The 25,498-nt window shown below is 43.2% G+C and overlaps 2 protein-coding genes across 2 annotated transcripts; both read right to left on the reverse strand.

Moving 5' to 3' along the window:
- Positions 1 to 369: 369 nt before the first annotated feature.
- On the reverse strand, positions 370 to 3,339 carry LOC123161779 (UPF0047 protein YjbQ). Its single transcript, XM_044579591.1, has 7 exons — positions 3,012 to 3,339; positions 2,848 to 2,908; positions 2,132 to 2,226; positions 2,011 to 2,044; positions 1,680 to 1,734; positions 1,548 to 1,590; positions 370 to 664 (listed from the first exon to the last, which is right to left on the reverse strand). The coding sequence occupies exons 1-7, from the start codon at positions 3,246 to 3,248 to the stop codon at positions 593 to 595; spliced, it is 597 nt and encodes a 198-aa protein (XP_044435526.1). The 5' UTR covers positions 3,249 to 3,339; the 3' UTR covers positions 370 to 592.
- A 2,025-nt stretch (positions 3,340 to 5,364) lies between these two features.
- LOC123158601 (glutathione S-transferase 1-like) lies at positions 5,365 to 8,141 on the reverse strand. The gene is made up of 2 exons (XM_044576513.1): positions 8,085 to 8,141; positions 5,365 to 5,733 (listed from the first exon to the last, which is right to left on the reverse strand). The coding sequence occupies exons 1-2, from the start codon at positions 8,139 to 8,141 to the stop codon at positions 5,365 to 5,367; spliced, it is 426 nt and encodes a 141-aa protein (XP_044432448.1).
- Positions 8,142 to 25,498: the final 17,357 nt, after the last annotated feature.

The following is a 25,498-nucleotide window of genomic DNA, read 5'->3' on the forward strand; positions in this document are numbered from 1 at the left end:
GACGGTTGTGAAGATGACTATTCAACCAAATGCATTTTTTGGGGCATGCACACACTCGCAACTTTGCGAGCCTCCTGGCACGTACATTCTTCTACAAACGATTATATATAAAAGTAGAGGTATAAATGATGCAACCACTTCCTCATCTGAAGACATATTTAAATGGAGAAAATTATTCTTCATCATCTGATGTCATATGCAGTCTCTAGGTAGAGCACTCGTACATTCTCCTACAAACATTTGTTAATGATAACAACTACTACATAATATGTAGCCATAATTGGTGTTTTTATTATTATATGATGGCATGGCGTCTTTATAAGTGTTGTTTGAGATAACAAAAGAGAGACATTTCTACGAAGGTGAAGATAGCGAGCTAGCACATATCTTGATGCAAATTAGACGGCCCACATAGGCAGGGCTTGCATGGGAGCTCAGAAAATCTACTATTTATTCCACTTGTACAAAACTACCCAAACAAGATTACAAATAAGATATGTCAGGGCAGCTCATATAACAGTTGGAGCAAAGTTCCAATTTCAGTGCACATCAGAATCACAACACTGTATTTGCCGCTCCAAGCATTGACCACTCATATCCCACTGAGTGTAATCACAATTGTGCGAGGAGTAGCGTAATCACGGTGTTCACAGAGCCATATACCCTGGAAATAATAAATAAAGAATGATCAAGATTAGGTATTAAATATAATGTCAAGGTTGGGCCCTGAGTAATATCAGGTGATACCCAAACTTCCCACATGAGAGGCAGGTGTTGGAAATAGAATTGGATCAGATACCTGATTTGGTAAAATAAAATCATGGCAAATGTCACTCGGATATGGATATAGGTGTCATAGTACGACTTGGGTTCAGGTATTCGACTCGACAACAAAATTAAGAACGCAGATGCCTGAATAACGTTTGGTTTCTGCTAATATTGATAGTATGTCTTTGGCTCGTTGACACCCAAAAGAAAACATGCTGCAGTACTTAAGAGTGAACTTCAAACTTATATATGGCATAGATGGGATATTGGGTCTTATGCACTAAATATACCCAGGTGTTGGTAACAAAATTGGATTCAGGTACCCGATTGGCAAAATTAAAACCATGACAAATGTTACCCGGATATGGAATAGGTGACGTAGTACAAGTCGGGTTTAGGTGTTCGACTCAGACGATAAAATTCAGAATGCAGATGCCTGAATAACATTTGGTTGCTACTAATACTGACATTATGTCTTGGGTGGTTGACACCCAAATAAACCATGTTGCACAGACTTAAGAGTCAAGCTTAAACTCATATATGGCATAGATGGATACTGCTCTTATGCACTGAATAGACCACTTCCTATAGTTCTGTAACTTCTGTTACAAGTATATCATTTATCTAAAAATCAAATATCCTACTGTATGTTCAGTTGAGCCTATCAAGAAAATAGAACCTAAATACTGAGAGTAGATGCATAAGATGATTATACTACAGTATTAGTAATCGTGTAGCAAAAGATGGCCCCTTTTTGTGAGTAAAATGTCTTTACGTACCTGCCAAGTTCCCATGTTGAGACGCCCGTCAGTGATAGGAATTCTGAAGACAAAGGAAAAATGTAACTAATTTGTTTTGGACAAAGTCACTCATATTTTGTAAAAGAGAAACATTAGGGAGGGAGGGCATACGTCAAGGCACAGCCAAACATTGATGATTTGATATGTGCTGGCATGTCATCAGATCCTGCAATCAGAATCTGAGTATTAGTGGGTGATTTAATCATGTAAATTATGGTTCCTGCTTGTCAAGTTAAGAAACAGCTCAGGCAGTCTTGTGATTCATTTGCAAGATCTGAATAATTTTGAAAATACAGAATGGAAAGTAAAGACTAGACTTCAGTCTTAGAGAACTAATGGAGCATTGCGGAAGGTGCAGCAGTATACATGACGATATAATTTAAATAAGAACACTGTAACAAGGAAGACCAACGGCCAGCCATATCAGGGTTCAGACCCTAACCTTCAATGGTGTGCCTCCATGGAGCAGATGGACCCTAATTACAATCAGACAGAGATCAGGAGACCAATCTAATGAGATATCCTTGAACAGAAAAAAAAAGAGGAAATATCACATCGTTCACCTCTGGGACAATTCGACTAAGGAATGTTTCAGTGTCAGTTTGGACATCGGGGTCGTAGTTCTCATTAAGAGTGAGTGAAGCGCTCGTGTGGTGCACTGCAGAGCATACATAAACCTTTCACTATTTTGAAAAACAATGGAAACTGCATTTTGATAACATACCATCATCAGATACTCTCACTTCACTCAAAAACTAAACCAATGGCACCATAAGTTCTACGGATACGTTCTAACATCAGGAATTCCAAGTTCTGGTGTTTATCAACTGTACATCTTGTGCACTCAGTTTATTTTTTCATTCCTGCAGTTCAGAAACCACTTGAAACCTTCAATATCTAGCTCCTAATTTGACCTACGCACAGAAGAACCCTTACAGCGGAGCAAACTGCTCCATACAGTCGCAAATTGCTCCAAGTGTCACTACTCCCTAACATGTGGTCTGAGGTCCACTTGTAAACCCAAATGTGATGATTTCCCAATTCTACTTGGAGCAATTCTTATAGTTCCAAGATAATTTACTCATCGTTAAAAGCTTTGAAATCTGGTTTCAGAGCAGAGCTTCCAATGCAAGACAACATTTACCCAGCCGGACGGCTCTGACACTGAGTGAGCAGCGCCATAAAACTTGCTGATAATTTTAAGAAACGACACAAGATTGTGCCTCCCTGATTGTCTACAACAAGTCAACAACAAAACACATAAAACTGCATCACGTACAGAAGAGATGCGCCAGGCCGCACTTGAACTCGGAGAGGTCGCTCCTGATCGCGTGCATGATCTGAAAAATATCCAAGAAGCCATCACCATGACCAATTTACTATCATACCGAAAATACAGAGGCATGATAGTGGCAAAGCTGTAGGAGGGGAGGTCGGGCGCACCTTGTGGGTGATGATGTGGCAGCCGCGGCGCTGCGGCGGGATGACGACCGTCCTCTGGGCCCAGCGGGGGCCAGCCACGGACCCGGGAGCGGCCGCGGGTGCCGCGGAGGAGGCGGCGGCGAGCTCGCACCGGACGGCGGCGCGGCGCGGCCGGGCGGAGGAGCCGGCGCCGGTGGGTGGGCCGAGGGGGAGGAGGATGGGCGGCGCGAGCGCCGGGGCGGTCGCTGCCGCGTGCATGGTCGGACTTGGCGGCGGCGGCGGCCGGGGAATCGGGAGGCGGGGAGCGGCGCGAGAGAGCGTGTGGTGGCCTGCAGCGGTTGATTTTCTTTTCTTGTCCCCTTGGTTTGTGTGGGTCTGAATTTTATCGCTGGGTGAATTTGTTCCTATTTCTTTCATGATGAAAAGCATCCACTGTAAAATCTATTTTGGCCACTCAAAAATAATAATCTGTTTTACAATGTCCAGTGGAAAATGATATTTGCGGTGGTGGTGTGCGAAAAATGCGTCCGGTTTTTGTATCATGATGTATTTTCATCAATCGTTATGTCATTTCTTTTGCTGAGTAAATCAGCCAGCCTATTTTTAAATGTCAAATGAATATTTTTTTTCTTTCCTATTGTAACATGCCATATTATGGGACGGAGGGAGTATAATATGTGCCTATGTCTAGCAAACTTCTCCGAGAACCGAAAAATACCTTGAATATAAAAGCCATACGATAATAACAAAAAGGCGCAGCCAAAAGCATCACTTTAGATAGTGCCTAATTCCTTGTGGCGGGGCAACTCGACTACCCCCTCACCGAGATAATACATCGATCTAATTCTAATCGTGGCACACCAAAAATCATGCTCACAAACACAATTAAGGTTAAAATGGCTAGGATTAGGATATCTCTAACCGAACTCAAAAAGATTTCCTTTCAATTTTCTCTGCAAACCTTAACTCCTCATAAATTGTGTGAAGCTAGCCAATTCTCAAATTTAACTCCTCAAATCCAGATTGTGCACAAACACCTCATTCAAAACTCAAAATTGAAAGTATACTAAGACCACATGGTGCATGATTATATAGTATTCATAACACAACATCACGGTTCATAATTAAAGTAGATAAGCTTACTTTAGAGCTAAATTGAAGTTAAAACGAGCTACATTTACGCTAAAACAAGCACTAATCAGAGTTATAGCCGAGTTTTATCATTGTCGACCTGTCGGAGCCTGATGCATCGCCATTGTGGGCATCCCTGGGCATCTTCAGCACCCGCTTATTGTCTGTGTTAAGATTCACGACAATCGGTGGCAGTAGTGATGCCCGACGCTCGACAGCAAGCCACGCTTCGATGGTGCGGTCCTCCACCACCGCCCGCAGGTCAGTGAGAAGGGCGTTGACGTGCATGAGGCGAGCTGCACCTTGGTGGCTTGGTGCTCGTCCCCCTCCCAAGGTTGGAGGGGCACCCGGACATCGTGTTATTCACCTGTGTGCCCGTGTAGGATTGATTCCCCTCATCTTCCTCCTCTTCCCCTTTATCCTTCTCCTTCGAAGATTTGACGCCGGAGTGGGGCTGTTCCTCCTCCGCCTCCTTCATTGCGTCGCCGGCATCCCTCACGACGACCAGTGGGAGGTGTTGGCATGAGTAGACATAGCGATGGGTGGTGAGCAGCCTCACCATGACGAAAACGGGCGGCGACAGCGACAGATCGAGTAGTGGTGGTGATTCGAGCGACGCCGGTGGCGAATCAAAGCGGCAACAGTTTTGGGCGACAGTGATTTCAGTCCAGATTCTGACAACGTTTGGCGGAAATGGGTGGCAATGAGGAAGACCTAGGGTAATTTGATCCAAATAGAAATATCTTGAGACTTAAATCCTCAAAAAAATTAGACGTTGTAGGGTTAAGTATTCGGTTAGGTTTGATTAGATCCTCAAAATATGCCAATTTGGGGAGTTAAATGGAATTTGAGAGTTTGGTTAGAGATGCTCTTAGAGAGCTTAAATGGCATTCCGAGGCATGTGGTGATGGGCCGACATTACAAAGTTGGGTGTAAATAATTAAGATCTTTCCATACAAATTGGGTATACTTTGACGACTGATTGAAACCCTCTCGTTCGGCTGATTGAAACCCTCTTGTTCCATACAAATTGGGTATACAAATTAAGCTTGTTCGGTTAAGCTTTTGTTCGGTTAAGCTTCTCTCAAAAAGAATTCGAGGAGATTGAGGGGAGGTATAACTTTTATCCCTCTTACTACTATTCAAAATGGAAGGAGTTAGTACTGAAAAAAAGACAAATCATCTCCACCGGCAACATCTCAGACAACTTCCAATCCACAAAGCACACATCACACCACTCTTTTCACGATGCGTCCATAAGCTCCATGACCTTCTTAACGCTCGGTCGATCCATCATGCCATGAACCCAGGCTTTCACACGCGGATACGCATCGAGCACGGACGCGCAGGGGCTCGCCAGCAGGTAGTGAGCCATGGCGCAATGGCTGAGGTCCGCCAGGCTGATGAAATCTCGGGCCAGGTATTGAGACCTGGTCAGACGCTCCTTGTAGACTCCGAGGGCCACCTTAAGCTTCTCCAGGTTCTCCTCGACGACCCTCTGGTCGGTCGTCCCGCCCATGAACATGGGCACGACGAAGCACTGGAAGGTGATCGCCGACATGGCCCTGTCGAAGTTGTGGGCCTCTGCTTCGAGCCACGCGTCTCGGCGAGGCTGCTCTCACCGAAAAGGATGAGATCGCCATCCTGGAAAGCCGGGACCTGGCCAAAGGGCTGCAAGGCAAATACAGAGCTGACACCTGAGCAATTGGACATCTTAAGCATGGCTAGCTAGACTACTTTCTGAATCTGAACCTGTACGCGGCCTAGCAACCATCACCCAAAATCTTAGCAAGGCAAGGTGTTATTATCACTTGCTACCTACTAGTACCTAGTAGTGTAGTGTCAAAAAACGTCTTACGTTATGGGACGGAGGGAGTACTAAGTAGTTTGTTAATCGGAGGGTACTCGTTGCTGGAATTTAGTCTATTTTGGGACAGCCCAATAACTATTTCAGAAATTCCTAAATAAATCCTAGAAGCCCACTTATCCCATTTGTGCAAGGCAAGGGATACTACTAATGTTTAGTCCCACATTGCTAGTTGAGTGGGAGTTAGACCTCCTTATAAGGGAGGCTCTTTCCCCACTTGTATGAGCATGAGAACAAGGGGGACATCCACGCGTCTGTACTGGACACTGATTCCGAACGGCGCGCCTCTTCGGCTGCTGCCTGTTCGTTTCGTCTCCCGCGTTCCCTTTAGCTCCCGACGCGGCCTCTCACCTCCTTCTCTTACGCCTATAAAAGGGAGGTCGCTTTTTGAGTCCTGTACGGGAGAAGGGTGATAAGGTTTTTGGGGAGCGCTCAGCGCGACTACTGGCTGCTTCATCACGGACGATCCGGTCGCCGACGACTTCTTCCCCGACGTCTACGACCTCCTCGACGACATGGCAGGCGAGGACACCGACCACAAGTCCAGCGCTGCTGCTGCTGCTGTGCCGTACGTGTTCTTCTCCTTTCTATTAGAAGTCCTGCTACAGTTCCTGGCTCTAGTTTCTGCCCTACGTATGTTAGGTTCTATGTCGTATAAGCAACTTCATCTAGTGTCTGTTCTACATGTGTTTACCTCAAGTTCATATATGCAGACGATGTTTACCTTCTCTCTGTCAGATTGCATGACTTTCTTTATATTTCTTTTTTTAGTCATGCTTTATCTAGTATTTCCGTTAGCAAAATTATTTGGTAAATTACTCACATTTCCAACAATCCAAAAATCCTATAATAGGCAATTTACCCCAAGTGGTTTTGCTGCTTCCATGAGACCTTCTATGTTTGAGGGTATCCACTATAAGAGGTGGCGCGTGAGAGCAGTCTTATGTTTTAGATCATTGATGGCGCGCGTTGCCGCGCCCGTCCATTTTGACGATATAATGATAAGAATTTTCATAAATATATTTAGGCATTTGGCCATAACTTTACTCATAAGCTCATAAATGAAGCCATGATGACATGTGTTGGAACATCCATCAGTTTCGAATGATATTAATTTCTGTAAATATATCAAGCACCAAAAATCCAAAGTGAAAGGGTAATACCAAATAGTGATTTTACCTATCGAAATAAGAACATTAACTTCATTTTCTGACCAACAATAATGGCAAAGCACCTCTATTGATGAGTTAAGCACAAAAATATAATTCACTATCAAACAGAAAATGTTTTTCACCAATATTTGGAGTTGGTTGCTTTCATTGACCCCGAACAAAATTTTCCCCAAATGTGGTTTCTTTATTTGTGGAGATACCTGGAAGTACATCGAGCTAAACTCCAAAAGCATACAAAATAAAAGCAATAATAGGCATGTGATCCTCTCTCATAGATTGCTCAGATTAAGAAAACGTACGAACACACTCCCAACAGCCAGAGATATCCGTTGTAAACTAAATGTGTGTTTAAGATGGATTTCTCTAGAAGAAAAAAGTTAGACATTTGTTTTAGAAAAGGAGGATCACCGCCGGCCTCTGCATCTGGGCGATGCATGTGGCCACTTTATATTTTTTGAAAAAAGTTAGATATGTACGTGACAAACATCAAAATGGTTGGTATTTATCTAATCGCTATAACTATGAACAGATTGATCCCCATGGATCATTCAACTATACCCGCATTATAGAAATTGAACAAAAACAACAGTAATTTAGTAATTCACAAGTAGTCTCAGATAGATCGGAATTATTATAAAGATAAAAGGGAGTAATGATTTTCCCTTGTTAGCTTGTTGCCACATTTTTTACCAATAAAAACAAAAAGTAGTTCACATTTCGTCATTAGCTGGTATGACACCATAATGTTCAACTATGTAAATTTCACATCAAAATACAACACACGAAAATGCGTCATATTTCCTATATTGGGATTTCTAATCGCATCAAAACCATATTGGATTGTTGGCCCTGTCTATTCCAAATATCTGCATTGACATGCATACAAAACAGACTCTAAAGCATCATATCCTAAAAATAACAGACCTTGCAGACATATTGGATGAAGAAGATAAGTAAAGGCTTCAGCTGCTGAAGGGGCATGGAAGGGAGGGAAAAAAGAAGCGGAGGTGAAAAATATATGGAGAATTCTAGGGGAAAATGAGAGAAACATATGAGTAACATACCTACACTCATGGGTGATGATTGCAGGAGGGTGCTAGCTAGAAGGCCTTCGGATGCTTATATAGTATGCAGACCTATGAAAGATAGGAATATCCCATCCATTCTCATTTTGATAGAGTATTACATATATGTCGGTAGATATGTATGCAATATTTTAGTAACATATAAACAAGCAGAACTGGTATGCATAGCGCAGTTGCGCAATCCAAAACTTATACTCCCTCCGTTTGGAATTACTCGTCGCAGAAATGAATGTATCTAGACGTATTTTAGTTCTAGATACATCCATTTTCGCGACAAGTAATTCCGAACGGAGGGAGTACATGCAAGAAATAATTTTAAGTGGATGTGCTTTTAACAGATGGCTAACTATTCAGATTATGGCATCTTCTAATAGCAGTTTCCAGGATAATAATTAAGCTAGCTTATCCTTACTTGAATGATTCACATCATAGGTAACCTGAAGGGAAGAATTTACCTGATGGCTGAGGTTATTTACTGGTGTATATATAGATAGACTGAATGTATATGGTCCTGAGCTCCTTAATTTCCTGAAGTTGACCAAAAAATAAATTGAGGAACAACTTAAAGCATGCGCATGCGATTCTATGTCACCATAGGGAAATGCAAATTAATTATACAGAGAAGAGAATCGAAACACTATTTTGGTGTCAGCCTACCATGTGAGGGTCAGTGGCACTTTCCTTCATGAATATGAGCCTATTTTTTTACCATGTGCTTACTTCCAAGAAATACATATATCTATCTAAAGTCTAGAAGGAACATCTACATTTGACAAATTGCCATAACGGTTGCTTTGTGGTATCTATAATTCTAATAGGCAAAGGAGTTGTGTGGTATTTCAACGGAAGGTACATGACTGCATAAGAATTACCCCCACATACAGAATTAGCTACCAATCATACACACATCTACTTGACACCTCAAGAACCCATAAAGTGTACAGAACTCCAGTAGTTTTGAAAGCCCGCCACTCTAGCTTGAAAAAGGTTACTACATATGTAGAATCTCCAAACACTAACACTCCGACTTGAGCTGAACTGACATGTTTTTAATGGAAAAAAGGTGACGGATTCTCTGTCCGCACTGTCAATAATAGTACAATTTACATGTTCTCACAACCTGTCTTGGCAAATAGTTTTCTTTTCTGAATTGGAAATTAGCTAATCTGCAGATAGAGGGATTAGGCCACATACCGGTACACATCAAAGCCAAAGTTTCTGCAATATGTCCACATCTTCGTACACCTCAAACTACCTCTATCGAGCATCAGAATAAACAATGAACAAAGCCAACCTGCATATTCCATTAATTAATCTGTCAACTCAACGCTTAAACAACGTGAATGACAAAATAATAAAGGAGACGTAGGCAGAAATGATAAATCTTCCTTCTCTCTAAAAAAATGATAAATCTTCCATGCTATGTAAATCCGGTGCAAGGTTCCTGCTTCCAAAAGCTGTAGAGAATATCCGGAGATCCCACGAACTGAGAGGTAACATGTAGACTGCAGAAGAGCAAACAGATCAAAAATGAAAAGTTGATACAAACTACAGAGTGATTAGTTTTTCGGACCTGGCGAACGAGCGAGAAGATGGGCAGGGTCAGGCTGACGAACTGGCGGATGGGTGTGGAGGAAATTCTCATAGCCGGACAGCGGTCCTGGTTCGCGGCACCAACGACTGGGAGGCAGCTGGTGTCGCGGCGGCGCATGGAATAGTCGCCGCAAAGTGGAGACGAGCCGCAGGAGGCGAGCTCGGGGAGGGAAGCCTGATCTCCTAGGTACACAAGGATCGGGATGAGGATGGGTGGCAGAGATGGCGGAGGCAGCGACAAGCGTGTTCACCTGCCGCGAGGTAGAGAATGAAGGGTCGGGGAGGGGAATGACCATGCGATGGTTTCCTCTTCGTCCATCCAGAAACAGGCAGCTTCCTTCCTCCTTTGGGTCACGTCGCCTCGCCGCCATCGCCATTAGTCACCCTCTCTCTGCGGCGGCGCATAGGTTTCACTCTAGGTCGAGAGATCTGAAGGGACAGGTGCGGTGGATACTTGGCCTCATCAGGACCGTTAGTCTGGGATCAAACAAGAGGCCTTTAAATTTGTTTTTGGAGTAGCGGCCCATGCGGGAGGAGGAGGTGCATCGGACGACCAAAAATGACTCGGAGGCGCGATCTGACGACCCAAATTGTTGATGGCGTGAGAGGCTTCCTAGCATGCTTAGTTTTAATGTTTCTAAATGACGCTACTCTTGGCAAACCTGAAGGAGAGCAAGATGCCCAACACGCACAAGCTTTTCAGAAAATGGATACCTTGTTTAAGGCTGCTCTCTTGAGTGTTCTTGGTGAGAACATAGTTGATGCTTATGCGTCAATTGACAATGGAAAAGATATGTGGGACGCATTCGAGGCTAAGTTTGGGGTCTCGGATGCCGGCACTGAGCTGTACATCATGGAGCAATTCTATGATTACAGGATGACTGAAGAGCGCTCCGTGGTTGAGCAGACTCATGAGATACAATCATTTGCTAGAGAACTTGAGCACTTCAATTGTATCCTACGGGACAAGTTTGTTGCCGGGGGTATCATCACTAAGCTTCCTCCTTCATGGAGGAACTTTACTACCTTACTGAAGCATAAGAGACAGGAGTTTTCCGTCCCGGATCTCATTGGTACTCTTGATGTGGAAGAAAAGGCGAGAGCAAAGGAAAGACGTGCTCGAGGTATTGAGGGAGGATCTAGTGCCAATCTGGTATAGAAGAAAAACTTCCAGTCCCACAAGTTCAAGAACAAGGGCAAGCTTGATGGTAAAGCAAAATTTGATGGGAAGAACAAGGCTGTACAACACACGAACTTCAAGAAGAAGAGTGACAAGAAGAAAGGTGCTTGTCATGTGTGTGGAGATCCTGATCATTGGGCTCCTAGTTGCCCCAATCGCTATGACAAGCGTCATCCTGGGAAAGGCGGCAAGACCGCTAATGTTGTCATCGGAGACATTGACATGAAGGATGCTGGGTATGGTATATTTCCCACTATTCTTTCAGTATGTCATTCTCCTGATTGGTTAATTGACACGGGTGCTAATGTGCATGTATGCGGTGATATTTCCATGTTTTCGTCTTATCAGACCGCAGGGACTTCAACCGTGCTGATGGGCAACGGTTCAAGTGCTTCTGTTCGTGGTGTTGGCACGGTCTATCTGAAGTTTACTTCGGGGAAGATCGTGCAGCTGAAGAACGTGCATTATGTCCCCTCCGTCAATAAAAATCTTGTTAGCGGATCTCTTCTGTGTAGAGATGGCTACAAGCTTGTCTTTGAGTCAAATAAATTTGTAATATCCAAGTATGGAACCTTTGTTGGTAAAGGCCATGAGTCAGGAGGCCTGTTTCTTTTATCCTTATCAGACATTTGCAATAAAGTTGTTAATCATATTTGCAATAATAGTGAATCAAATGTGTGGCATTCATGTCTTTGTCATGTTAACTTTGGTTGCATGTCGCGACTAGCAACGTTGAACTTAATCCCTAGTTTCACCACTGTCAAGGGATCTAAGTGTCAAGTGTGTGTGCAAGCTAAGCAACCTCGTAAGTCTCACGTGACTGCGGAGATGAGAAATCTTGCACCACTAGAACTTATACATTCAGATCTATGTGAAATGAATGGTGTTTTGACAAAAGGTGGAAAGAAATATTTCATGACATTAATTGACGACTCCACTAGATACTGCCGTGTGTATCTTCTGAAATCTAAGGATGAGGCTTTGACCTTTTTCAAGATCTATAAAGCTGAAGTGGAAAACCAACCTGATCGGAAAATCAAGAGGCTTAGGTCCGGCCGTGGTGGAGAGTATTTTTCCAATGAATTTGATGCTTTTTGTGCGGAACATGGTATAATCCATGAGAGGACGCCTCCCTACTCACCTCAGTCAAATGGGATGGCCGAAAGAAAGAACCGTACTCTAATTAATTTGGTTAACACCATGTTAGACACATCGGGTCTCTCCAAGGCATGGTGGGGGGAGGTGATATTGACAGCATGTCATGTCCTAAATCAAGTTCCCACAAAGAACAAAGAGATAACTCCATTTGAGAAATGGGAGAAGAAAAGGTTAAAACTCTCTTATCTGCGAACATGGGGTTGTTTGGCGAAAGTCAATGTTCCAATTCCAAAGAAGGGGAAACTTGGACCAAAGACTGTGGATTGTGTTTTCCTAGGATATGCTTTTCATAGCATTGGCTATAGATTCTTGGTTGTAAAATCTGAAGTACCTGACATGCATGTCGGTATGATCATGGAGTCGAATGATGCGACTTTCTTTGAAGATATCTTTCCCATGAAGGATATGGATACCTCATCTAATCAGGAGATGCCTAGTTCATCGAATCAGGAACCAGTTACAATTACCGAACCTGCCATTTCGATGGAACACTTTGAAAGTCCTGTGGAGGAGAACAATGAAGTTCCTATTAGGAGCAAGAGACAGAGGACTGCAAAGTCCTTTGGTGATGATTTTCTTGTGTATCTCATAGATGACACTCCCAGTTCTATTTCAGAGGCCTATGCATCTGAAGATGCTGACTACTAGAAGGAAGCAGTTCGTAGCGAGATGGATTCCATCTTGGCGAATGAAACTTGGGAGATAACTGATCGTCCTTATGGGTGCAAACCTATAGGATGCAAATGGGTATTCAAGAAGAAGCTTAGGCCTGATGGTACTATCGAAAAATACAAGGCTCGGCTCGTGGCTAAGTGTTATACCCAAAAGGAAGGTGAAGATTTCTTTGATACTTACTCACATGTGGCTCGACTGACCACTATTCGAGTTCTACTTTCACTAGCGGCCTCACATGGTGTTCTCGTTCATCAAATGGATGTTAAGACTGCTTTCCTAAATGGAGAGTTGGATGAGGAAATTTATATGAAACAACCAGATGGGTTTGTAATAGATGGTCAGGAAGGGAAAGTGTGCAAGTTGCTGAAGTCTTTGTATGGACTCAAGCAAGCACCCAAACAGTGGCATGAGAAGTTCGAAAGAACTTTAACAGCTGCAGGCTTTGTTGTGAACGAAGCTGACAAATGTGTGTACTATCGCAATGGTGGGGGCGAGGGAGTTATGCTTTGCTTGTATGTTGATGACATACTGATTTTCGGAACAAATCTGAATGTTATTAAGGAGGTCAAGGATTTCCTATCTCGTTGTTTTGAGATGAAGGATTGAGGAGTGGCTGATGTCATTCTGAACATCAAGTTGTTGAGAGATTATGATGGTGGGATTACATTGCTTCAATCCCACTATGTGGAAAAGATCTTGAGTCGCTTTGGCTACAGTGACTGCAAGCCATCTCCAACACCATATGATGCTAGTGTGTTGCTTCGAAAGAATAGGAGAATTGCTAAAGACCAATTGAAATATTCTTAGATCATTGGCTCGCTTATGTACTTAGCCAGTGCTACAAGACCCGACATCTCTTTTGCTGTTAGCAAGCTGAGCCGGTTTGTCTCAAAACCAGGAGATGTGCATTGGAAAGCTCTAGAGAGAGTTTTGCGTTATTTGAAAGGCACTGCAAATTATGGAATTCACTACAACAGGCACCCAAAGGTGCTTGAAGGGTATAGTGACTCAAACTGGATCTCAGATGCTGATAAGATAAAGGCCACGAGCGGATATGTATTCACTCATGGAGGTGGCGCTGTTTCTTGGAAGTCTTGCAAGCAGACCATCTTAACGAGGTCAACAATGGAAGCAGAACTCACATCACTAGATACAGCTACGGTCGAAGCAGATTGGCTTCGTCGGCTCTTGAATGACTTGCCGGTAGTTGAGAAACCTATACTGGGTATCCTTATGAACTGTGACAATCAAACTGTGATCACTAAAGTGAGAAACTCAAATGATAACATGAAGTCATCAAGACACATTCAGAGAAGGTTAAAGTCTGTCAAAAAAATGAAAAACTCTGGAGTTATTGCATTGGATTATATCCAAACGTCTAAAAATCTGGCAGATCCTTTTACTAAGGGTCTATCACGTAATGTGATAGATAATGCATCGAGGGAGATGGGTATGAGACCCACAATATGAGTTGTTCACAGTGCTAACCTATTCTTTGTGATCGGAGATCCCGTGAATTAGATGTGGAAGACAAGTTGTTGGTCAACTGGGAGGAGAGTATCCTTACTGTTAAAAATACCACTCCATGAAGATGCAATACTCTCCTAATTTGCATGGCAGGTTGATGTATATCTTAATGTGTTCTAAGTGGCTCTTTGAAGCAGAGATGTTTGATACGTCTCCAACGTATCTATATTTTTTGATTGCTCCATGCTACTTTATCTACTGTTTTAGGCAATATTGGGCTTTATTATCCACTTTTATATTATTTTTGGGACTAACCTATTAACTGGAGGCCCAGCCCAGATTTGTTGTTTTATGCCTATTTCAGTGTTTCGAGGAAAAGGAATATCAGATGGAGTCAAAACGGAACGAAATCAACTAGAGAAGTTATTTTTGGAAGGAAACCCACATGATGGACTTGGACCCCACGTCAGAATATCCGGGAGGTGCTCACGAGGGTGGGGGGCGCCCCCCCCCTCGGGCGGGCCCCCCTACCTCGTGGGGCCCCCGTAGCTCCACCGACATACCCCTTTCACCCATATATACCTACGTACCCTAAAACTTCTAGAATAGAAGATAGATCGGGAGTTCCGCCGCCGCAAGCCTCTGTAGCCACCAAAAACCTCTCGGGAGCCTGTTCCGGCACCCTGCCGGAGGGGGAACCCATCACCGGTGGCCATCTTCGTCATCCCGGCACTATCCATGACGAGGAGGGAGTAGTTCACCCTCGGGGCTGAGGGTATGTACCAGTAGCTATGTGTTTGATCTCTCTCTCTCTCTCGTGTTCTCTCTCGTGTTCCCTCGATGGCACGATCTTGATGTATCACGAGCTTTGCTATTGTAGTTGGATCTTATGATGTTTCTCCCCCTCTACTCTCTTGTGATGAATTGAGTTTCCCCTTTGAAGTTATCTTATCGAATTGAGTCTTTTATGAGAACACTTGATGTATGTCTTGCCGTGATTATCTGTGGTGACAATGGGATATCATGTGCCACTTGATGTATGTTTTGGTGATCAACTTGTGGGTTTCGTGACATTGGGAACCTATGCATAGGGGTTGGCACACGTTCTTGACTCTCCGGTAGAAACTCTGGGGCACTCTTTGAAGTACTTTGTGTTGGTTGGATGAATCTGAGATTGTGTGATGCATATCGTATAACCATGCCCACGGATACTTGAGGTGACAATGGAGTATCTAGGTGACATTAGGGTTTTGGTTGATTTGTATCTTAAGGTGTTATTCTAGTACGAACTCTTTTATAGATCGATCCGAAAGAATAACTTTGAGGTGGTTTCGTACCCTACCATAATCTCTACGTTTGTTCTCCGCTATTAGTGTCTTCGGAGTGACTCTTTGTTGCATGTTGAGGGCTTGTTATATGATCTATCTATGTTATTATTGTTGAGAGAACTTGCACTAGCTAAAGTATGAACCCTAGGCCTTGTTTCCTATCATTGCAATACCGTTTACGCTCACTTTTATCATTAGTTACCTTGCTATTTTTATTATTTCAGATTACAAAAACCTATATCTACTATCTATTTTGCACTTGTATCACCATCTCTTCGCCGAACTAGTGCACCTATACAATTTGCCATTGTATTGGGTGTGTTGGGGACACAAGAGACTTTTTGTTATTTGGTTGAAGGGTTGTTTGAGAGAGACCATCTTCATCCTACGCCTCCCATGGATTGATAAACCTTAGGTCATCCACTTGAGGGAAATTTGCTACTGTCCTACAAATCTGTGCACTTGCAAGCCCAACAACGTCTACAAGAAGAAGGTTGTGTAGTAGACATCAAGCTCTTTTCTGGCGCCGTTGCTGGGGAGGCTAGGTAAGTGAAGGTATATCTTTAGATCTTGCAATCGAATCTTTTTGCTTCTTGTTTTAGCACTAGTTAGTCTATAAAAGAAAACTACAAAAAAAATGGAGTTGAGTTTGTCTCATACGCTTCACCTTTTTTATATCTTTCGTGAGTATGATGGAAAGGATAATTGTGCTCAAGTGCTAGAGGAAGAAATCTCTAAATTGTTTGGCACTAAATCTTTGAATGATGAGCATGATTGCAATGTTGTTAGTATGAATTCCTTGAATATCCATGATGCTAATGATATGCAAAGCCACAAGCTTGGGGATGCTATGTTTGATGAAGATGATATTTTTTGTCCCCCAAGCTTTGATGAGCAAATTTACTATGATGAAACAATGCCTCCTATCTATGATGATTATTGTGATGATATGTATGCTATAAAGAAGAAGTTTGCTTATGTGGAGAGTAGTAAATTTTCTATGCTTGTAAATCATGAAAAGAATGCTTTAGGTGCTGGTTATATTGTTCAATTCATTCATGATGCTACTGAAAATTATTATGAGGGAGGAACATATGCTTGTAGGAGTTGCAATAATGTCAAATTTCCTCTCTATGTGCTTAAAATCTTGAAGTTATGCTTGTTTTACCATCGTATGCAAGTTGATTATTGTTCCCATAAGTTGTTTGCTCACAAAATCCCTATGCATAGGAAGTGGGTTAGGCTTAAATGTGCTAGTCATATGCTTCATGATGCTCCCGTTCTGTTTCAATTCTTATCTTTTATGTGAGCATCATTGTAATCATCATGCCTAGCTTAGAAAGGCATTAAAGAAAAGAGCTTGTTGGGAGACAACCCAATACTTATCCTTACTGTTTTTGTGTGTTCACATGATTATGCTACTGTAGTAATCATGTTTTATAGCTTTTGTTTCAATAAAGTGCCAAGTAAGACCTTTAGGATGGCTTACGGTGATAGTTGTGTTGATCCTGCTGAAAATCAGAATGTTGCACCCAGTAAATTAGTTTTGTTAATTCACAGAAACGTGCTTCTGATCTGATTCTTTTTGCTCTGGATTGGTACACGAATTTCTTAGTGAAGGAAATATGCCCTAGAGGCAATAATAAAGTTATTATTTATTTCCTTATATCATGATAAATGTTTATTATTCATGCTAGAATTGTATTAACCGGAAACATAATACATGTGTGAATACATAGACAAACATAGTGTCACTAGTATGCCTCTACTTGACTAGCTCGTTAATCAAAGATGGTTAAGTTTCCTAAACCATAGACATGAGTTGTCATTTAATTAACGGGATCACATCATTAGAAGAATGATGTGATTGACTTGACCCATTCCGTTAGCCTAGTACTTGACCGTTTAGTATGTTGCTATTGCTTTCTTCATGACTTATACAATGTTCCTACAACTATGAGATTATGCAACTCCCGTTTACCGAGGAACACTTTGTGTGCTACCAAACGTCACAACGTAACTGGGTGATTATAAAGGTTCTCTACAAGTGTCTCCGAAGGTACATGTTGGGTTGGCGTATTTCGAGATTAGGTTTTGTCACTCCGATTGTCGGAGAGGTATCTCTGGGCCCTCTCGGTAATACACATCACTTAAGCCTTGCAAGCATTGTAACTAATGAGTTAGTTACGGGATGAAGTATTACGGAACGAGTAAAGAGACTTGCCGGTAACGAGATTGAACTAGGTATTGGATACCAACGATCGAATCTCGGGCAAGTAACATACCGATGACAAAGGGAACAACGTATGTTGTTATGCGGTTTGACCGATAAAGATCTTCGTAGAATATGTAGGAGCCAATATGGACATCCAGGTTCCGCTATTGGTTATTGACCATGAATAATTCTAGGTCATGTCTACATAGTTCTCGAACCCGTAGGGTCCGCACGCTTAAGGTTTCGATGACAGTTAAATTATGAGTTTATGAGTTTTGATGTACCGGAGGAGTTCGGAGTCCCGGATGAGACCGGGGACATGACGAGGAGTCTCGAAATGGTCGAGACGTAAAGATCGATATATTGGACGACTATATTCGGAGTTCGGAAAGGTTCCGAGTGATTCGGGTATTTTCGGGGGTACCGGGGAGTTACGGGAATACAAGGAAGAAGCATTGGGCCTCATGGGCCAAGTGGTGGAAGAGAGCAGGAAGGGCGCGCGGCCTCTCTAGCCCAAACCGAATTGGACTAGGGGGCCGGCCCCCCTTTCCTTCTTCTCCTCCCTCTCCTTCCTTCTCCTTCTCCTCCCCTTCCTTCCCTTCTCCTAGTAGGACTTGGAAAGAGGGGGGGAATCCTACTGGGAGTAGGATTGCCCCCCTAGGGCGCGCCTCCTCCCCTTGGCCGGCCCCCTCCCCCTTGATCCTTTATATACGGGGGTAGGGGGGCACCCCATGACATACAAGTTGATCTACGGATCGTTCCTTAGCCGTGTGCGGTGCCCCCCTCCACCATATTCCACCTCGGTCATATCGTCGCGGAGTTTAGACGAAGCCCTACGCCGGTAGAACATCATCATCGTCACCACGCCGTCGTGCTGACGGAACTCATCCCCGACGCTTTGCTGGATCGGAGCCCGGGGATCGTCATCGAGCTGAACGTGTGCTGAACTCGGAGGTGCCGTACGTTCGGTACTTGGATCGGTCGGATCGTGAAGACGTACGACTACATCAACCGCGTTGTCATAACGCTTCCGCTTACGGTCTACGAGGGTACGTGGACAACACTCTCCCCTCTCGTTGCTATGCCATCACCATGATCTTGCGTGTGCGTAGGAATTCTTTTGAAATTACTACGTTCCCCAACAGTGGCATCCGAGCCTAGGTTTTATGCGTAGATGTCATATGCACGAGTAGAACACAAGTGACTTGTGGGCGATACAAGTCATACTGCTTACCAGCATGTCATACTTTGGTTCGGCGGTATTGTGAGATGAAGCGGCCCGGACCGACATTACGCGTACGCTTAAGCGAGACTGGTTTCACTGTTACGAGTACTCCTGCTTAAAGGTGGCTGGCGGGTGTCTGTCTCTCTCACTTTAGTTGAACCGAGTGTGGCTACGCCCGGTCCTTGCGAAGGTTAAAACAGCACTAACTTGACGAACTATCGTTGTGGTTTTCATGCGTAGGTAAGAACGGTTCTTGCTCAGCCCGTAGAAGCCACGTAAAACTTGCAACAACAAAGTAGAGGACGTCTAACTTGTTTTTGCAGGGCATGTTGTGATGTGATATGGTCAAGACGTGATGCTATATTTTACTAGAAGAACGCCCGTGCGTTGCAACGGGGCCACGTTAACTTAAAGAGTTCAATATTACGACATTGGCGACCTTTTTTACCATCAAATCCTCACACACACACACTCCCTCCCTCTTCCTCACTCTCTCTCCCCCTCTCCCTCTCTCTAACACACACACACATATCCATCTTATTGGGTACAGGACCATAATCCATCTATTTCACACGCACACGCTAGTGCATAACAATGTGGATTATGTGTATTATATTTGCCACCAGAACCGAGGGAATTAATTTCATGTAAATCGGCCAGCCACAACTCCAAGAATACGCGGAGGAGGTGGCCCGGGTCAGCGTCGGCGCCGTCCGGCGCGTGCCACGGGCCCGCTTCCAAGTGCACGTGCAATGCACATCTTCACAAATATTACAACCAGATGTGAGAAATCACATACTAACACGATGTTGCAATCAATTTGTAATTAAAGAAGCCAAAAGTCTTTTTTCTTAAACCAGAATTCCTTATGCTGGAGTTTAAACAAACCCCACAATAGCCCTACTTATCACCTAATTAAGCAGATGCATGACTTATAAAGCGGATAAGAAATCATGTTAACTTGGAACTAAAATTCCAACAAAAGAGTGAGGAATAAACCTTTTTATCATTGCTCTGAAGTCTGAACCTTCCCCTATTTGTTAGTGAAATGTGAGTATGCTTGGAAGATAATAATTTCTTATGCAACATATGCTTTTACATCCGAAAGAGCTACAAAATATGTTGACCTACCTATGTGCACTTCCTAAATCAAGCGGATAAAATTATTTCTATCGGCAATATAAAATATTAAACATTAGAAAGAAAGGGACAATGTCCACTAACCATGCAAATATTCTGACCATGGGATATTTAGGCTGGCGTATATGGGAAATCAAAGCTAAAAATGACTCGATGAGTTAGGGATACATCAATAAATATTGTAAAAAGTGATAAAAACAAATCTGCAGCAACTCGCGACCCCACGAACTCGTATTCGCAATGAGCAAGTTAGTGAGGCCACCACGGTAGGCTAGCACCAAGGGACAAGGGCAACAACCGCCTTCCCATCCAACCTACTGATTCTGCTGGCGCTACTTTCATCCTAAGCCCATGAGTACCGTTAGTGTGTTGCCACGTACGGAGAAACTATGAACTGAAATTTTCATCCAAATCATGAAAAATGTTAATGTTCCTCTCCTCTCCCATCCCTCGTGTGAACATACCCAATTCGTGGTTGGCTCGCTACATTCAGCGTAGCTCTGATGTGCACTGCCCTCGCTCTTGATTAGTTGCCACAGTGCCACGCATCTACGCCAACAAGCTGGGTAAACAAATGCAAATGTTACACCGAGTCAAAATCAACCATCCCACAATCGTAACAATAGAAAAGATAATAACCAAAATTTAACAGAAGAACTACTGCTTGGCTCCCAGATCCATCTCGATAGCCCTTGATCTGGCTGCTGAGCTTCTCCTAGCCGCCTCAACATCACGTCATTACCAAACATGTAGTGGATGCCTAGTGGGACAAGGATTAAGAAATAACATGAGGTGAAAAATGTGATGGTTGTCAATTCCATAAGACGATCCAAGTAATTTGACAAAACAGATCGGGAGCATCTTGTATAATCTCAAAAAAGCAACTAAAAATATGAGAAATAAAGTGATGAAAATCAGCCCCTGCTCTCATTTATGCCCACTTTTGTAATGGGAGGCAAGGAATGGGGATACCGGGAGAAGAAAGGATCACATGGACGGCAAGCCTCCACCACCGGCAAGTGGGGTTGCTTCACATCCAATCTCCACGGCCGCCACCTCCATGGGGACGAACTCCCATGTTGACAACCGGGCTCCCAATCGGCCGCTGCCTCGCCGACCTTGACGACGAAGTAGTCCCTCCCTTCGATCCCATTCGCAACGGAGGCCACACCCATCCCAGCGGACGGGTCCGCGGTGAGATCCCTACTGGATTGTGGTCGCGCCTCCCCAAACCTCACCGCGGGACACATGAGAGGGCGTCGTTGCCATGGTCAGGCTTGGATGGGGAAAGGAGGCGACATAGCAGCAACGGCGCCTTCGCCGGGATTGGTGGCGACGGCGGCGGCGAGCGAGCGAGAGGACGGCGGCGGCGAGAGAGTAGGAGGGTGGTGGCGGCAGTCCATCGGCCGCCGTGACGTGAGGGGAGGATGGGGATGGGGCCGCGATCTGGACGTATGGAGCGGTCGAGAGGAGGGGAAGCAGGCGGCTGGGTTTTTTCATCATGCGGGGTTTGGGGGAGGTCAAACGAGAGGGTTTTTTTCGTGCGGGAGGCAGAGCAACGAGGGCGGATGTAGGGAGACGGGACGCGGTCGGTTGGCAGGAAAAGGAAAGCTACGCAAAATCACATCAATATAAGAAAATATCCCATCAATACTTGATTGATTGCGATTTATTTTTTATATGGTAACTAATCTGATCATCAATACTTGATTGATTGCGATTTATTTTTTATATGGTAACTAATCTGATGGGTTTATGTGGGTGATGAAGCGAAAAGGAAAGCTACGCATTTTTTTAGGCAGTAGAGATGATTGATGATAAGAAAGGGAAAATCACATCAATATAAGGAAATATCCCATCAATACTTGATTGATTGCGATTTATTTTTTATACAGTAACTAATCTGATCATCAATACTTGATTGATTGCGATTTATTTTTTATATGGTAACTAATCTGATGGGTTTATGTGGGTGGTGAAGCGAAAAGAAAAGCTACATATTTTTAGGCAGTAGAGACGATTGATGATAAAAAAGGGGAAATCACATCAATATAAGGAAATATCCCATCAATACTTGATTGATTGTGATTTATTTTTTATATGGTAACTAATCTGATCATCAATACTTGATTGATTGCGATTTTTTTATGGTAACTAATCTGATGGGTTTATGTGGGTGGTGAAGCGAAAAGACAGGTGGGAGGGAGGGAGACGCAATAAAGCCAGCGAAATAAAACCAACGAAAGTGGTGAGGCGAAATAAAATCCAGCGAAAAATAACTGGCGGACTATTCGTAGATTTTTTTGGTTCGTCTGTCTTAGTGCGACGGGATGTTAGGGCCTGGAGTGCGTGGGGGCGGAAGGGGGACTCGGCTTGAGGTTTTTTTTGGTTCTATGCGGCTTAGCGTGAGACGGGAGGTTGGGCGTGTGCCGGACTCGATCGCGGGGTTTTCCTTGGTTTTTCGCGGCTGAGAGGGAGGTGGGAGGAAGTACCAAAGAAGTACCAAAAAAGACCGGGTGAGGTGGGACGAAAATAAAACCCGGAAAGCGACCTACCAACTAAGACATTAGGAGTAGAGATTGTATGAGATGATCATGTTTTGTAACCAAAGTTATCGACAACTGGCAGGAGCTATATGGTTGTCGCTTTATTGTATGAAATGCAAACGCCCTGTAATTGCTTTACTTTATCACTAAGCGGTAGCGGTAGTCGTAGAAGCAATAGATGGCGTAAAGGACAACGATGCTATGATGGAGATCAAGGTGTCGTGCCGGTGACGATGGTGATCACGACGGTGCTTCGGAGATGGAGATCACAAGCACAAGATGATGATGGCCATATCATATCACTTATATTGATTGCATGTGATGTTTATCCTTTATGCATCTTATTTTGCTTTGATTGACGGGAGCATTTTAAGATGATCTCTCACTAAAAATTATCAAGAAGTGTTCTCCCTGAGTATGCACCGTTGCCAAAGTTCGTCATGCCCAGACACCATGTGATGATCGGGTGTGATAAGCTCTATGTCCATCTACAACGGGTGCAAGCCAGTTTTGCACACGCGGAATACTCAGGTTAAACTTGACGAGCCTAGCATATGCAGATATGGCCTCGGAACACGGAGACCGAAAGGTCGAGCGTGAATCATATAGTAGATATGATCAACATAGTGATGTTCACCATTGAAAACTACTCCATCTCACGTGATGATTGGTTATGGTTTAGTTGATTTGGATCACGTGATCACTTAGATGACTAGAGAGATGTCTGTCTAAGTGGGAGTTCTTAAGTAATATGATTAATTGAACTTAAATTTATCATGAACTTAGTCCTGGTAGTATTTTGCAAATTATGTTGTAGATCAATAGCTTGCGTTGTTGCCTTCATATGTTTATTTTGATATGTTCCTAGAGAAAATTGTGTTGAAAAATGTTAGTAGCAATGATGCGGATTCGATTCGTGATCTGAGGTTTATCCTCATTGTTGCACAGAAGAATTATGTCCTTAATGCACCGCTAGGTGACAGACCTATTGCAGGAGCAGATGCAGAAGTTATGAACGTCTGGCTAGCTCAAAATGATGACTACTTGATAGTTTAGTGCACCATGCTTAACGGCTTAGAATCAGGACTTCAAAGACGTTTTGAACGTCATGGACCATATGAGATGTTCCAAGAGTTGAAGTTAATATTTCAAGCAAATACCCGAGTTGAGAGATATGAAGTCTCCAACAAGTTCTATGGCTAAAAGATGGAGGAGAATCGCTCAACTAGTGAGCATGTGCTCAGATTGTCTGGGTACTACAATCGCTTGAATCAAGTGGGAGTTAATCTTCCAGATAAGATAGTGATTGACAGAATTCTCTAGTCACCATCACTAAGTTACTAGAACTTCGTGATGAACTATAGTATGCAAGGGATGACGAAAACGATTCCCGAGCTCTTCGTGATGTTGAAATCGACGAAGGTAGAAATCAAGAAAGAGCATCAAATGTTGATGATTGACAAGACCACTAGTTTCAAGAGAAGGGCAAAGGGAAAGAAAGGGAACTTCAAATGGAAAGACAAGCAAGTTTTCACTCCTGCGAAGAAGCCCAAAGCTGAACCATAGCCTGAAACTGAGTGTTTACACTGCAAAGGAAATGGTCACTGGAAGCGGAAATGCCCTGAATATTTGGTGGATAAGAAGGATGGCAAAGTGAACAAGGGTATATTTGATATACAGGTATTGATGTGTGCCTTACTAGTGTTTATAGTAGCCCCTGAGTATTTGATACTTGTTCGGTTGCTAAGATTAGTAACTCGAAACAGGAGTTACAGAATAAACAGAGACTAGTTGAAGGGAAAGTAACGATGAGTGTTGGAAGTAGTTCCAAGATTGATATGATCATCATCGCACACTCCCTATACTTTCGGGATTAGTGTTAAACCTAAATAAATGTTATTTGGCGTTTGCGTTGAGCATGAATATGATTTGATCATGTTTATTGCAATACGGTTATTCATTTAAAATCAGAGAATAATTGTTGTTCTGTTTACATGAATAAAACCTTCAATGGTCATACACCCAATGAAAATAGTTTGTTGGATCTCGATCGTAGTGATACACATATTCATAATATTGATGCCAAAAGATGCAAAGTTAATAATGATAATGCAACTTATTTGTGGCACTGCCGTTTGGGTCATATCGGTGTAAAGCGCATGAAGAAACTCCATAAAGATGGATTTTCGGAATCACTTGGTTATGAATCATTTGATGCTTGCGAACCGTGCCTTTGGGCAAGATGACTAAAACTCCGTTCTCCGGAACAATGGAACAAGCTACTGACTTATTGGAAATAATACATACCGATGTATGCGATCCAATGAGTGTTGATGCTCGTGGCAAGTATCGTTATTTTCTGACCTTCACAAATGATTTGAGCAGATATGGGTATATCTACTTGATGAAACATAAGTCTGAAATAGTTGAAAGGTTCAAAGAATTTCAGAGTGAAGTGGAAAAATCATCGTAACAAGAAAATAAAGTTTCTGTGATCTGATCGCGGAGACGAATATTTGAGTTACAAGTTTGGTCTTCAATTAAAACAATGTGGAATAGTTTCACAGCTCACGCCACCTGGAACACCACAACGTTATGGTGTGTCCGAACATCGTAACCGCACTTTATTGGATATGGTGCGATCAATGATGTCTCTTACCGATTTACCAATATCATTTTGGGGTTATGCATTAGAGACAGCTGCATTCACGTTAAAAAGGGCACCA

Source organism: Triticum aestivum, chromosome 7B, assembly GCF_018294505.1.
Source record: "Triticum aestivum cultivar Chinese Spring chromosome 7B, IWGSC CS RefSeq v2.1, whole genome shotgun sequence".
NCBI classification, from domain to species: Eukaryota; Viridiplantae; Streptophyta; class Magnoliopsida; order Poales; family Poaceae; genus Triticum; species Triticum aestivum.

Bases quoted from the DNA above. Each gene is read 5' to 3' on its own strand.
- LOC123161779 (XM_044579591.1), bottom strand. From the start codon at position 3,248: ATGCACGCGGCAGCGACCGCCCCGGCGCTCGCGCCGCCCATCCTCCTC. The intron at 2,909-3,011 runs GTGCGCCCGACC...GATATTTTTCAG, and splicing joins GCCACATCATCACCCACAAG to ATCATGCACGCGATCAGGAG. The intron at 2,045-2,131 runs GTGAACGATGTG...GATTGTAATTAG, and splicing joins TTAGTCGAATTGTCCCAGAG to GGTCCATCTGCTCCATGGAG.
- LOC123158601 (XM_044576513.1), bottom strand. From the start codon at position 8,141: ATGCCCCTTCAGCAGCTGAAGCCTTTACTTATCTTCTTCATCCAATAT. The intron at 5,734-8,084 runs GTCTGTTATTTT...CGGTGAGAGCAG, and splicing joins TCATCCAATATGTCTGCAAG to CCTCGCCGAGACGCGTGGCT.